Source organism: Musca domestica, unplaced genomic scaffold (assembly GCF_030504385.1).
Source record: "Musca domestica strain aabys unplaced genomic scaffold, Musca_domestica.polishedcontigs.V.1.1 2, whole genome shotgun sequence".
NCBI lineage: Eukaryota > Metazoa > Arthropoda > Insecta > Diptera > Muscidae > Musca > Musca domestica.
In genome coordinates, this window is record NW_026712249.1 from 16,860,341 (window position 1) to 16,875,844 (window position 15,504).

The 15,504-nt window shown below is 35.0% G+C and overlaps 1 protein-coding gene across 4 annotated transcripts in view; it reads right to left on the reverse strand.

The window, feature by feature from the left end:
* The window catches only part of LOC101895256 (ecotropic viral integration site 5 ortholog), a 145,468-nt gene that overhangs the window by 8,172 nt on the left and 121,792 nt on the right, over nucleotides 1–15,504 (reverse strand). For all 4 annotated transcript variants that reach the window (XR_225605.4, XR_225604.4, XM_005184007.4 and 1 more), the window contains 3 exons: nucleotides 11,341–11,999; nucleotides 11,146–11,263; nucleotides 7,076–7,174 (listed from right to left, as the gene is read on the reverse strand). Coding sequence is in view for 2 of the 4 variants with exons in the window: in XM_005184007.4 (XP_005184064.1) it covers nucleotides 7,076–7,174; nucleotides 11,146–11,263; nucleotides 11,341–11,999 (876 nt within the window). In the remaining 2 variants the exon portion in view is untranslated. The remainder of the gene's footprint in view (nucleotides 1–7,075; nucleotides 7,175–11,145; nucleotides 11,264–11,340; nucleotides 12,000–15,504) is intronic.

The following is a 15,504-nucleotide window of genomic DNA, read 5'->3' on the forward strand; positions in this document are numbered from 1 at the left end:
ATCACCATGGCCGGCGCTTGAGTTCTGGTGACCAACCGAAGGAGCACATTTTCAACTGACCCCATTCTTGGGTGGCGCGTGCTGAGTCCTATTGGAATGCCCAAGGTCTGCGGCCAAAACGTTTGCGTGCCCAAGGCTTTAATACACCCTCCAGAATATTTTCGCGATAATATTCGGCATTTATTCTGATGCCACGGTCGATTAATACGAGCGGAGAGCGACCATTGGCTTTTATGGCGGCCTACACCATCACCATGGCCGCCGCTTGAGTTTTGATGGTCAAACGAAGGTGCACATTTTCAGCTGACCCCATTCATGGGTGGCGCGCGAGTTACGTAATTGTTCAATTATGCTCTTCACTGTATATATTGTTTTACTTTTTCTTTATTTTCAGTCTTTATAAATTATTCTTTACTCCTTTCCTTTTAAATTGAATTCTGATCTCTCTCATCCATAACCCTTAGTTTTAAGAAATTATGTTATAAGTATTGTTGTAAATCATAGAGTCATTTCAGTCGTATGTAAGAAGTTAAAGCGAAGTGTCGCAAATATTAAATAATAAAATTAATTGAACTAAAGTGTGTTTCTTCTATTTACTTAACTGGCGCAGTCTACATAACGAATCTACCTTAATAAAATCACAAAAAAAATATTAATAAACTAAAGTTTATTATAACATGAGATAAAAAAAGAAAGTTGCAACAATCAAGTTAAATACGAATATGCGACTTGAAAAAAATAATAAAAACAGAATATTCTAATTTAAAATTTGTTGAATTCACTAATTGTCAAAAAATGTGTTGTGAAAAAAAAAACATCAGTAACAAAAAATAATCAATTGTACGTTCAAGGTCATTCAAGGGCAGAAATTGCAGTTGCTTCAGACAACTAAAATATGAAAAAGACAAGAAATTGCCACCAAGTGAAGTAAAAAAAAGACAACAGTGAAGTAAATCAAAAAAGTAACCAAATAAAGCAACAAATTCACTGAGTAAAAGGGCTACGTGACTTTGATCACATAAACAAAGAAGAAAAAAATAAAAAAAATAAATAAATTGAGAGCCAATAAAAAATATAATTTTACTCTCAGAGAAAATTTAAGTGAATCAAAATGGCCCAATTATCACTCTCAATGAATGACATTCTAAAAGACGCTCAGCGAATTCATGAATACAGGGGAGACGAGACTTATGCTCTCACTTCCTTTTTAAGAGAGGTGGATACAATATTTTCTCTTATTCAGCAAAATGCCGAAGCGAAAGAGTACATCTACCAAAGAGTTGTATTAAATAAAATTCAGGGAGAGGCTCTTCATGTTTTACGGACCTTGGGCCCAAATCCGAGTTGGGATGAGACAAAAGACGCATTAATCAGCAACTTCGGAATCCACGAATCGTATCACCAATTATATCAACATGCATTTGAAGCAAAAAACGTTTGTATCATTAACTATTATAAGCAACTAAGAGAAATATTATGTAAATTAAACGAAAAATATGAATACGACAAAGAGAAACCTGTAGAATTTAGTCCCTTATATGTAGAGAAAATAATTCTAAAAACATTTTTAAATAATATTGATTTAAATCTTGCATCTGTAGTAATTAACAGAAATATTGATAAATTAAGAGATGCATTTAATTTGTTGGAACGCGAAGGTTTGATTAGATTAGAAAAAGAGAAAAAAAATGTTGATCAGCCAAAAAGGGACAATAATTACGATTATAATTCTTTCAAAAGAAATAGTAATAGGTTATATGTTAATAGTAATCATAACAATGGAAATAATAGAAATATAAATGTTAATTCAAGCCAAACAAGATCATTTAATAGTAACCAATATTCAAGAAACTATCAACGCAACGGCTCTAATGTTCATCGATCTTTTGGAAATGTAAATAACAGTTCAATACCTAATGTAAATAGTGAGATGGAAGTAGACCATATTCAGTTCAGCCAAAATGTTAATTCAAACGAGGAAGAAGAAGTAAATTTTCTTACAACTGCCTCAAAAAGGCACTTCCAATGATTTATCTTACTATTGGAGAAAACAAAATTAAAGCACTTATTGACACCGGCTCAACTACTTCCATTATGAACGAAACCAAACTTCCAAAATTTAAAAGAATTCCACTTTCTAAGAAAATATCCTTTACGTCATTAAATGGTAGTATGGAAATTACACACGAAATTATTACAGACCTACCCATAGAATTTAGTGAAAAGGCAACAATGTCTTGGAAGCTAACAAAATTTTTTAATAAAGATTTTGATGCAATTTTAGGTCAGAACATATTGAAGCCTCTTGGAGCTATAATTGACATGGAAAGAGATACATTGACAATTAATAATATTACGCTAGATTTTATTAGAATTTGTCCATATGAAGCTGATGAGATTCACCAAATCGAGACATTAGATTTTGAAACCACAATTTTAGATCATTTATTCAAAAATTTGAATCATGAAGAATCTTTAGCTTTAGAAGACATTTTATGTTCATTTAACGATTTGGTGTATCGAGAAGGCGATAGGCTGGGAAATACACCTATTATCGAACATGAGATTAAAACCATTTCCGATAAACCTGTATATACCAAAATTTACAGATACCCATACATATACGAGCAAGAAATTTGTAATCAGATAAAAGAAATGCTTGAAGGTGGTATAATAACTGAGAGCAATTCTCCTTATAACAGTCCTCTTTGGATTGTTCCGAAGAAAATAGATCACTCAGGAAAACAAAGATTCAGGATTGTCATTGATTATAGGAGACTCAATGATTTAACGGTTGATGACAAATTCCCAATCCCTAACATTGATACAATACTGGATAAACTTGGTCGTTCGCAATATTTTACTACAATAGATTTGGCGAAGGGGTTTCACCAGATTATGGTAAAAGAGTGTGATAGACCTCAAACGGCTTTTTCAACACCCTACGGACACTACGAATTCGTCCGAATGCCATTTGGGTTGAAAAATGCCCCTGCCACGTTTCAACGGCTGATTAACCAAGTTCTTCGTGAGTTTATTAATAAGATATGTGTCGTATATCTCGACGATATACTTATATTTTCGTCCAGTCTTCAAGAGCATATGACAAGTATTAGAAAGATTTTTAGTGCTTTGAGAAAAGTAAATCTAAAAATTCAGATCAATAAATGCTCGTTTTTTGCAAAGCAAACTTTATACTTAGGCCACTTGCTGACAACACAAGGAGTTAAACCTAATCCAGAAAAAATCGATACAATTTTAAACTTAAAATTACCTCATACTATAAAAGGCATAAAATCGTTTTTGGGTATAACAGGATATTACCGCAAATTTATAAAAGATTACGCCAAAGTGGCATATCCAATGATTAAATACTTACAAAAAGACGTTCGATTAAATGTTAATGATCCAAACTTTATAAATTCATTTGAAAAATTAAAAAGAATCTTGACAGAAGACCCAGTATTAAAATATCCTGACTTTCACAAACCTTTCCAATTAACAACTGATGCTAGCGATATCGCAGTTGGTGCCGTTTTACAACAAAATGGACATCCAATATGCTACGCCAGCAGGACACTTAGTAAACATGAACGTAATTACTCAGCCACAGAAAAAGAACTTCTAGCAATAGTTTGGGCAACTAGCTATTTTCGTCCTTATCTGTACGGCATTAAATTCGATATACTATCAGACCATCAACCATTGAAATGGTTACTTGTAAAATCTCAGACAAAGGAATTGAGCCCACGACTATATCGCTGGATAATGAAATTAAGTGAGTTTAATATTAATATTGGGTACATCAGAGGAAGAGATAATACGGTTGCTGATTTCTTAAGCAGACTTAATAACGATTCGGGGCAAATTAACCATTTCAGCGATTCCAATGGATCATTATACAATAATGGTGATGATGATTTGGAAACCATCCATTCGCAGTTGGAAGGCGATAATGATTATATAAATATCCTTGATACGGTAGTTAATAGGTTTAAAGTACAAATTATTTTGACAAATGATAAATATAAAGAAACTGATGAAGTACATGGCAATAAAAAGATTTTTATAAATTCAGAAGATTTAAATGCTACTGTGGATAAAATACTAATGGACAATATAAAAAAAGGAATAGTTGGAATTTTTACAGAACTTAGTGATAAAAAGTACTATATTTTACAAAAAAAGATAACAGACCTATTTCAGGGCAACTCTTCCGTTAAATTTGTTCGGTGTGCATATATGGCACAAGATATGAAAAATGAAGACGAGACATATCAACAAATACATTACTATCACAAAAATGAGACTGGACATACCGGTATAAATGAAAATTATGAGGGTTTAAAACGAAAAATATATTTTCCAAACTTAAAATTTTTAATCCAAAAATATGTTAATAATTGTGATATTTGCAGTAGGGTAAAATTCAATCGAAATCCCATAAAAGCTAGATTTCAAAATACGGAAACTCCAACCGATATTAGACAAATTATCCATATGGACATATATATAAATTCAAAATGCAGTTTTTTGACATTTTTCGACCGTTTTTCGAAGTTTGCAACAGCTTATTATTTAGAAGACAGGACTAACCAAACGGTCATAGAAAAAATTCGTCTATATAAATCACAAATGGGATACTTCAGTAAACTAATCACAGACAATGAATTTAAAAGCATAAATATAAAAGATTATTTTAGAGAGGAGAATATAGAACTGCACTTAGTCAAATCTAACAACCATACCGGAAACTCTGATATAGAAAGATTCCACAATACTCTTACAGAAAAAATTAGAATGTTGTATATTGAACAAAAGTCTTTATCTATTAAAGAGAAAGTAAGTAAAGCCGTGGAATTTTTCAATAACAGTTACCATTCAGTCATTAAGGAAAAACCATTCGATGTTGAATTTGGAGTTTGCAATAAAACAAAAGTCTATGAAAGAGCCATTGCTATAAAAGAACATGTAATAAATAAAAGAAATATGAATAGAGAAAATTATACAGAACATAGAGACAAAGGTTACATTAAAAATTATAAATCTGTAAGGCATAAAGATGAGCCTAAATTTCGATTAAATGATCTTCAAAATGTGCATAAATCCAATATAAAAAGAAAAACGAAATATAAAGATGAATATGATATCAAATGCCTTAACTCTTAATATATTTAATTAACATTTGACACTAGTATATTTTATTATTAGTTTGTATAGTAAGTTATTCTTAATGTCTTAAACAAAATTAACAACAATGTGGACATTGTCCTGATTTAAACGAAGGGGAAGTTACGTAATTGTTCAATTATGCTCTTCACTGTATATATTGTTTTACTTTTTCTTTATTTTCAGTCTTTATAAATTATTCTTTACTCCTTTCCTTTTAAATTGAATTCTGATCTCTCTCATCCATAACCCTTAGTTTTAAGAAATTATGTTATAAGTATTGTTGTAAATCATAGAGTCATTTCAGTCGTATGTAAGAAGTTAAAGCGAAGTGTCGCAAATATTAAATAATAAAATTAATTGAACTAAAGTGTGTTTCTTCTATTTACTTAACTCGCGCTGAGTCCTATTGGAATGCCCAAGGTCTGCGGCCAAAACGTTTGCGTGACCAAGGCTTTAATACACCCTCCAGAATATTTTCGCGATAATTTTCGGCATTCATTCTGATGCCACGGTCGATTAATACGAGCGATGAGCGACCATCGGCCATCACCATGGCCGGCGCTTGAGTGCTGATGCCCAACCGAAGGTGCACATTTTCAGCTGACCTCTTTGGCAAGTAAACACGATCATTTTGTTTGTTTACAAACTGCTGGACAACGAATGTTTTCTCATCGGAGACAGAGAAACCCAAATTCGGCAGTGCACCACTTTCGGCCAAGCGAATCAACTCTTTAGCTCTTTTGAGTCAATTTTCTTTCTGTTGCGGTGTAAGTTCTTGCACTTTTTGGAATTGGAATTTCAATGGCTTTACCCCGAGCTCATTTCTCAATATTTGCTGAATGGAATATTGCGATATGTTCAGCTCACGAGCCATTTTTCGGCCACTGTGACGCGGATATCGATCAAATCGCTTATTTACTTTTCGAACCAATTCTGCTGATGTTGCTGTTTTCTTTCGTCCACTTTCTTAACGTTGCGTTACGCTCCCAGTCTTTCGGTTATGGGCGATGGTACGACATACGAAAGTTTTTTTTTACATTTAAATGATGGAGTGCTCTAACGATAGCCCCTTGTGATTTCCCAGCCAAATCTAAAGAAATCACACTATCACGACGCTTCAATTCCATCACGAATAACTTTTTTTCTGGAAAATTCTCACCAAAATGCTTTTGTAGGCTTGTAAACAATATAATCAGCTGTCACTGGAATAATTTTAACAGCTGTCGGACGAGTGGCTTAGAAATGACAGCAGTCTGAAATTGGTTGCAGTTTTTTTCATCTCACCCTCTATGTCGGAAAGACCTTTGGAAGGCACCCAATAACAATAAATTGCTTAGAAACTTGGAATTATTTCTCTTGAACTTTTTTCCGATTTTAAAATCCGATTCTTTAAAGGTCATTCCAAACGAAGTCTATGCTGTATTGCCAACACAATGACGGATAATAATGAAATGAACAGTTAATGGTAATCTTTGGGTGAAATAGCTTTTGAGTGAAATGTATAGTTTTATTGTGGGGACACATATCATCAGTAAAAGTTATTGGTAATTGTAATAGTGGTAGTAGTAGTAGTAGTAGTAGTGTAGTAACAAATGTAACCCAAAACCAATTTTTAGTTGTTGTTGTTTGATGTTGTAAAGTGAGTTAAGTGAATTATAGTTTTTTAGTTGTATTATTTACAATAGAATAATAGCTGGAATAAATTAATAATACAACATGAACAATGGTAGGAGGGGGGGTAGAATGTGACTGATGTGTGGCGGAGGGGGAAAACGTATTGAAAACAAACTAAACAAACTCAAAACATATTTTTGGGGGATGAATGGGAGGGGGCGTGGCGTGACGTGGCTCACTTTGGGTCAAACAATCCATTTGTTTTCACATTGAAACAATGTCGACTTACCTCTGCTTTCAAGTCGGCGATTCTGTCCTGCAGATCACGTACTTTATCGGAATCATCTAAATTAGAACGTAGTTCACCTTCTGCCAACATTTCAGAATTCTGAAAGAAGAAAACGAAAATAAAGAAATATTGAAATTTTTGAAATAAATAATTAACATCAATTTTTGATGTCGTAATTTTACAACAGCTCCCTCAGGTCGACAGAGTGACTATTATCAGGTCCTTCATAAAAATTCTGCTAATATCGTCTAAAAAGAACAAAAGGAATCCCTTTGGATCCTATTGAATACCCTAATAATACTTCTAGTTGTCATAAAGTTTATTTTCTGGTCGTCAATAAATTCGGCAAGAAATGTATTCCTGTGGTCTAAATAGAATACCTCCTTGTTGTCATAAAGTCTCGCTTTGGAACCCTTCATTTTGATTGTCTTAAATGAATACCTTCTGATCATCAAAACAAGTAAAATAGTATCAGTGGATTTTGCCGACGGATGTATACCCCCAGCCTTGGGTTATGATTATTCAAACGACCCCTTAGGTTCCGAAGCAGTTGCCCGTTATTGACGTATTCGTATCTCACCTAAGACTGATATAAAAATTACAACCTGCCAGATTTGGACTATATCGACTACTTCGTATACTTTATATTAGATACAGGGTGAGATGAAAAAAAACTGCAACCAACTCCAGACTGCTGTCATTTCTAAGCCAATGTTAAAACTCTTCCAGTGACAACTCATATATTGTTTACAAGAATACAAAAGCATTTTGGTGAGAATTTTCCAGAAAAATATTTATTCGTGATGGAATTCAAGCGTGATAGTGTGATTTCTTTATATCTGGCTGGAAAACCACAAGTGGCTATCGTTAGAGCACTCCAGCATTTAAATGTGAATAAATCTTTTGTGTCTCGTACCATCGCTCGTTACCGTGATACTGGTAGCGTAGTCCGACGTCAACGAAGTGGACGGAAGAAAACAGCAACATCAGCAGAAATGGTTCGAAAAGTAAAGAAGTGACGACTTGATTGAAACCCGTGTCGTAGTGAACGAAAAATAGCTCGTGATCTGAACATATGGCAATATTCCATTCGGCAAATATTGAAAAATGAGCTCGGGATAAAGCCATTGAAATGAAAAAGTGCAAGAACTACACCACAACAGAAAAAATAGAATCAAAAGAGCTAAAAAGATGCTTCGCTTGGCCGAAAGTGGTGAACTGCCGAATTTGGTTTTCTCCGATGAGGAAACATTCGTTATCTAGCAGTTTGTAAACAAACAATATGGTCGTGTTTACCTGCCAAAGAAGGTCAGCTGAAAATGTGCAACTTCGGTTGGCCACCAAAACTCAAGCGGCGGTCATTGTGATGATGTGGTGTCGTAATAATCGACCGCGACATCAGAATAAAAAATATCAAAATTATGGCGTTCGAATTTGTTGCAGTTTTTTTTATGTCACCCGTATATCATTTCATACGGCTTAAATATGCTTTATCGAAATAACGGTTTTAGACTCAGGCCTCTTTGGACAAAAACCGTTTCAGGACATTTGGAGTCGATCTAACAACGTCCTTCCGTGTCTGTCTGTGTGGCGGGTTCCCACTGTAACTCTCGAAGAGAGTATCCGACTTGATCCAAACTTGCTACGTCGTAATATTATTGTCAAACTTAGATCGAATTCGAAGATGGGCAATATTGGTCCACTCCTTCTAGTACCTCCCCATAAAATGTTAATACTTTCAAGGAAAATAATTTACAGCACAGAAAGAAAAAGAATAATCCGATTTTGTTCAACTTTGCAAATCCTCATATTTGCATCAGTGCTAGGTCATGTGCGAAAATCCATCACCCTATAATTTTGAAATAGTATAAAATATGTGACGTAAGTGGTCGATTGTCTTCAAATTACACACATCAAAAATTTTTTATTAATCCAAGGTCTGGTGTGAAGATGGAATATATCGGTCCACTCCTTCTGGTACTTACCCCACAAAGGGTCAACATTTTGAATATTCATGAAGCTCATAAAACACGAAATCAACACCCGATTCCATTCAGACTTAGCACGTCTTAGCACAAGATATGTTATAAAGATGGTAGAGATCGGAATATTTTATATGTTACCCCCCCACATATTTATATCATATTTCTTTAGGGTCCGATAGAAAATGGTCAATATTGGACCATTCCTTTGCAACCTACAACAATGGTCAACAATTTGAATAATCATACCGAAAGTCAATATATATTTAAATCATCGAACATTTGCTGAGAGTATGCATCTGTCGGCAATACCGACTGATACTTTTTAACTTGTTATTGTGTAAAATTTTTGTCTTTTGGTTGTCTATAAAGAAACCATTCTTGTCGTCTATAAAGACCCAATTTGGATCGTCATAAATGATTTCTTTTAGTCTGATGTAGGTACTCCTTTCGAGTGATATATTGTTGTCTTATAGTCTTCTTAATATTATCTTCTGGCTATTTAAAACAAAATCCTTCCCTCCTTATTATAAATACTTTATTCCTGAAGATCTATAAAGATATGTGTCTGACTCTCTAGGAAGACACCTTTAGTCATCTAGTAAGATTTCCTTTTGACTATCATAAAGGCATCCTTCTGGTCCTGTAAAAATACCCATTTTTGGTAGCCAATGAAAACTCATTCCTAATCGCATTGAAAAATATAAAACTTGTTTTAAGTCGTCTTTAAAAACACTTTTTCCATTCCCGTCATTACGACTGCTTCTGTTCATCAATTAAAACATTATTCTACTGGTATAAAAAATCGCGTTCTGGAAACGACTCCAATTTAGTCGCCTATATTAAAGACTCCATTTTGGGCATCATAGATGGCGTTCAGAAAGACTTAATGCTGTTCATCAATTAAGACTTTTTGGGCTATAAAGATTACCTTCTTGCAAAGACTTTCTTCTTGTCGTCTATAAATCGTAAATACTGCCTTATGTTCTTCAATAAGGACGTCACATTTGGTACCTTATGGGTGTCTATAAAGATTTCATTCTGTTAGTCTATGGTCGTCCCTAGAATATATGTTGCCCATGAAAATATTCTTTGACAATCCACGATTATTTGTCCATTGGGACCTTAAAAAATATTTTTAAAAGAATTTACGATTATTTATCCATTGGGTCCTTAAAAATATTTTTTTAAAGAATTCTAAATTGTTTGTCCATTGGGTCCTTAAAAATATTTTTTTAAAGAATTCTAAATTGTTTGTCCATTGGGTCCTTAAAAATATTTCTAAAAAATCTACGATTATTTGTTTATTGAGCACTGAAAAAAATCTTCAAAAATCCATAATTACTTGTTCGTTGGTTCTTTAAAATATATTCCTAAAAAATACATTGACATTTGCCCATTAGGTTTTTAAAAAATATTCTTGTGAATACACGATAATTTGTCCGTTGAGCCCTTAAAATATTATTAAAAATTCACGATCATTTGTCCATTTAATCCATGAGTAATATTATTCAAAATTGTCTGTCCATTGGGTCTTTAAAGAGTATCTTTAAGAAACCACGATTAATTGCATATTAGTTTGTCTAAAAATTATCTCAAGAATTCATGATTGGCATAATTTGTACTTGACAGAAAAATTGTAATCAATGATGTTCTCAGAAAAAATATTCCTAAAAAACAAATATTGGTCGGATCGTCGTTAAAAAATTGTAAATATTTGACGACTATTAGTTCCATGTTCTATACAAAAATATTTTGAACAAATGTTCAATTGTTCCAGGTGTTCTGATAGGCCTTGCAGAAATAATCTTAACAATAAATACAAAAAATAAAAATTGGAGATGATTGCAAAACATATGCTATGAAAATTTATATTTTCTAATCATCTCCAATTTTTGTTAGATAATGTAGTTGTCCCAAAAGTTCTTCTATATACGGATTAAATCTCTCTACCCAGCTCTAGAAAAGCTTCTCTTTCAGCTCATTTATAAAATATTTTTCTTCATGGGTACTTTCTCCTTATTCATCTACCCGGTAAAAGAAGCGATATGTTCTTTACTCTCGTTTTCTTGAAGTCAAAAACCTTACCTTTGTTTCTAATCTGGAAATTTCCTGTTTCAATTCGGCCACGGTCTGTGACTGTTCGGTGAATTTAATTTTGACATTCATCAGTTCGTCCTTCATGCGAGATTCCAAATCAGAGTATCTGAAGGTGGGGGAAAACAAAAAACAACAACAAATTAATGTATGTCTAATAAAAGCAAATAAATTCCCCCTCCTTACCTATGCTGCTGTTCCCTGGCCTTGTTGGCCATTTCCTTTTCACGCATCAGAGCTGAATCCAGTTCCTCCTTCAATTTCTTATTCTCCTCATCCTGGCGACGCAGTTGATTTGTTGAGACCTGGACTTGAGTTTCCAGCTCCATTACTTTGAGACGTAGCTCTTTCAACTCGGTTAGAGTTTCCATTTCACGAATGCGGGTTGTCATCAATTCTTCTTCCAATTTCTGGGTATGTTCATTCGATTTGGATGAATCGAAGAGATTGGTGAGTAGTTTCTTTGGTGTCGAATCAACGGGGTGGGAATTGTGATCGTTGCGTTGTTCCTGCAACTGACGTTGCCATTGATTGCTTAGCTCTTGTACCCTTTGTTTGAGATCTTTCAGCGAGAGACTGGCCTCAGCCTCTCGCAATTTACTGGCTATTAGTTCATCCTGTAGATGGGCCACCGAATTGTCGGGTGTGGTTTCACGTAAAGTCTTTTTATCTTCCTCCAGCTCTTCGACTTTGGCCTTCAGGTTGCGTATTTGATCTTCACTCTCGGCCAAACTTTGTCGTACCTTAACCAATTCCTCGAGTAGGCATGAGACCATTTCATCGCGCTGCTTGAGAGCTTCTTCTTTCATGCAAAGTTCATCGAGCGATGATTGACGGGAGTTGTTCTAAAGGGATGTACAAAAAGAACTGTTAGTTTTGAAGGCTCTATCAAAGTTGGGCGTGGAGAACAGAAACATGCAACAATTAGATAATTAGTGGAACAATAAATTTTATTTTCTGGGTTAGATTATCTAAACATTTGTTAATTAAAACATGAGTAGTGTTGTTATGGTTAAAGCATTCTAATGTAAAACGAAAAACAAATATTAGTTACAAAATAATAGGACTGTGTTGGTTAGTAAAAAATAATTAAAAATGTCTTCTAAAACTTCATTTCGGTAGTCTCCAAAAAGATTCACTATCTGAAATGGACAAGTAGAGCTCTTTTCGTACGTCTGTTTTTAAAAATTTTTGAATATCAATTTCTAGTTAGTATTATTGATCCCCTTCTGTTTGTTTAAGAGTTCATGCTCCTTGGAGCGTCAGTTTGTCTACCCACCATCCTTTTACACACATAAAAAATCCACCGTCAAAAGCCGGCCTCTACAGATTCTATGGCTTTCAGCTTTTCTATAAAAATTTACATTTGATTCAGTTTCTTTGTATAATCCGATCTTAATGGTCGTATTTAAAAAAAAATCGTTTTATCGTATTTTAAGACTCCTTTCCCCTCCCTTATAGAACTTTAAAGACTACGTCTCGTTTATTCTGAATCGTCTTTGAAGACTGTCGCTTTATGCTTCCAGAAATTTATATTTTTATTTTATATTTCTTTGTAAGGTAAATAAATGAAATGAAATGAAATACTCCCTTTTTAGAACACTTAAAATACTCCCCTTCTTAGCTAGTATACATAATCCGTTTCATCTATGGAACCCATATTAGGCTTGTCTATTGACCTCTTTTTTGGTTCGTTTCTGACTCACTTTCTACCTACCTTCAAGGACTCCCTTCTGACTTTAATTAAAAGCTCACTCTGTTGGCATTTAAAAACGTCTTTTACTTATTTTCAAGGAATCCAATTTCTTAAAAAAGACTACCATCCAATTGCCTTCGAAATCTATTTGTTTCGTTGTCTTGAAATACCCTATTTGGTCGTCATAAAAGGTCTCACTTCAGTCGTCTTAAAATATTCCCTTTTATTCTTCTTAAGACGCTCCCTTGTGGTTTCATTTGAAGTCAATTATTTATCTATAAAGGCCCCCTTCACGACGACAATTTCTTTGCCTAAAAAGTCTATTTTTCAGCTCGTCTGTAGGCTCTTTTATCAGCATATATTTAGATTCTACTTTTAGCTTGTCTATAGACTCAATTATTTATCTATAAAGGCCCCCTTCCCGACGACAATTTCTTTGCCTAAAAAGTCTTTCTTTTAAGCCCGTCTGTAGGTTCCTTTCTCAGCTTATCTTTAGATTCCACTTTTTAGCTTGTCTATAGACTCCCTTTTTGACAACCTGGTCGCCTTAAAAACCTCCCTTGTGGGATCCATTAAAGGCTGATATTTAGACGTTGTTAAAGACGTCTTCTTATAATCTTTAAATAATAATATCTGTCTGACTGTCCGTTGTCGCCTTCGAAAAGTATCTTCTGGTCGCTTTAAGCTCTATATACTACCTTTCCAGATCGTCCACAGTCTCCCCTTTCAGCTCACATATGGAAGAGTCTATATACTTTCAGCTGATGTATATATACGTCTTTAGGCTCTTCTATAGACTTTCCTTTCCCCCAGGCTGGGTTTCCACTCGTCTATAGACTAAATTTCCAGCTCGTCTGCAGAATCTCTTTTCACATCTTCTAATGATTTCCCTTTTAGACTCCACTTTCAGCTCTTCTATAGATTTCCCTCTCAGTTCGTCCTTTTCAGCTCGTTTGCAGACTTCCCTTTCAGCTCGCATAGACTTTCAGCTCTAAAACTCACTTTCAGCTTGTCCATACACTTCACTTTCGGCACATCCACAGACTTCACTTTCATCACGTCCATAGATATACTTCACTTTCAGCTCATCCATAGACATCCCTTTTCAACTCGTCCATGGACTTAACTTTCAGCTCGCCCATAGACTCCTTTTCAGGACGCCTATAGACTGCTTTTCAGGTCACCTATAAACTCCCTTTTCAGGTGGCCTACTGACTGCCTTTTCAGGGCGACTATAGACTCCATTTTCAGGTCGACTATAGACTTCCTTTTCAGGTCGCCTATAGAATCCCTTTTCAGGTCGCCTATAGACTCCCTTTTCAAGTCGCCTATAGACTCCCTTTTCAGATGGCCTATAGACTCCATTTTCAGGTCGAACTCCATTTTTTGGTAGCTAATAGACTCTGCTTTCAGCTCATCCATACAATTCACTTTCAGCTCGTCAATAACCTTCACTTTTCAGGACGCCTATAGACTGCTTTTCAGGTCACATATAAACTCCCTTTTCAGGTCGCCTATAGACTCCCTTTTCAGGTCGCCTACTGACTCCATTTTCAGGTCGCCTATAGACTCCCTTTTCAGGTCACCTATAGACTCCCTTTTCAGGTCGCCTATAGACTCCCTTTTCAGGTCACCTATAGACTCCCTTTTCAGGTCGCCTATAGACTCCCTTTTCAGGTCGCCTATAGACTCCCTTTTCAGGTCGCCTATAGACTCCCTTTTCACGTCGCCTATAGACTCCCTTTTCAGGCCGCCTATAGACTCCCTTTTCAGCTCGTCTATAGACTCCCTTTTCATGTCGACGATAGACTCCCTTTTCATATCGACTATTGACTCCCTTTCCAGGTCGCCTAAAGACTCCCCTTCCGGGTCGCCTATCGACTCCAATTTTAGATCGCCTATAGACTCTGCTTTCACATCATCCATAAAATTCACTTTCATCTCGTCCATGGAATTTACTTTTAACTCCTCATTAACCTTCACTTTCAGTTCGTTCATAGACTTTACTTTCAGCTTGTCCATAGACTTCACTTTCAGCTCGTCCATAGACTTCACTATCAGCTAATCTAAAGATTTTACTTTCTGGTCGCCTAGACTTTACTTTCAGACACGTCCACAGACTTCACTTTCAGATACGTCTATAGACTCCTCTATCAGATCATCTCCTTTCAGATCGTCTCTAAATGAATCTTTTCAGCTAGTCTGTAGACTCTCTTTCCAGCTTATCTAAGGATTCCCTTTTCACCTCATTTATATACACCCTTTTTAGGGGGGGATTCCCCTTTTGAGTTCGTTAAGCTCGTCATTAGGCACATCATTTAGCTATTATGTATAAATTGCTTCAAGTTCGTCTATAGCGTCTTTATTTAGCTCGTTTGTAGACCATCCTTTCAGTCTTTCTCCCTTTCAGTCCGTCTTCCCTTTCAGATCGACTTTAATTTCTTTTTCTGCTATTATTTCAGATATAGACCTTTAAAACAGATCTGTAGACACTCTTTATACTTCGTTTGTAGACATTTATTGCCCATCTAGCTATGTGTAGAAGTCCTCGTCTATAATCATAATTTTTCCGCTTTTCCATACATTCTCCTATTCCTTATCTTCACCTCTATAAATACTACTTCCTGGTAGTATTTCATGAGAGTGGTAAAGCT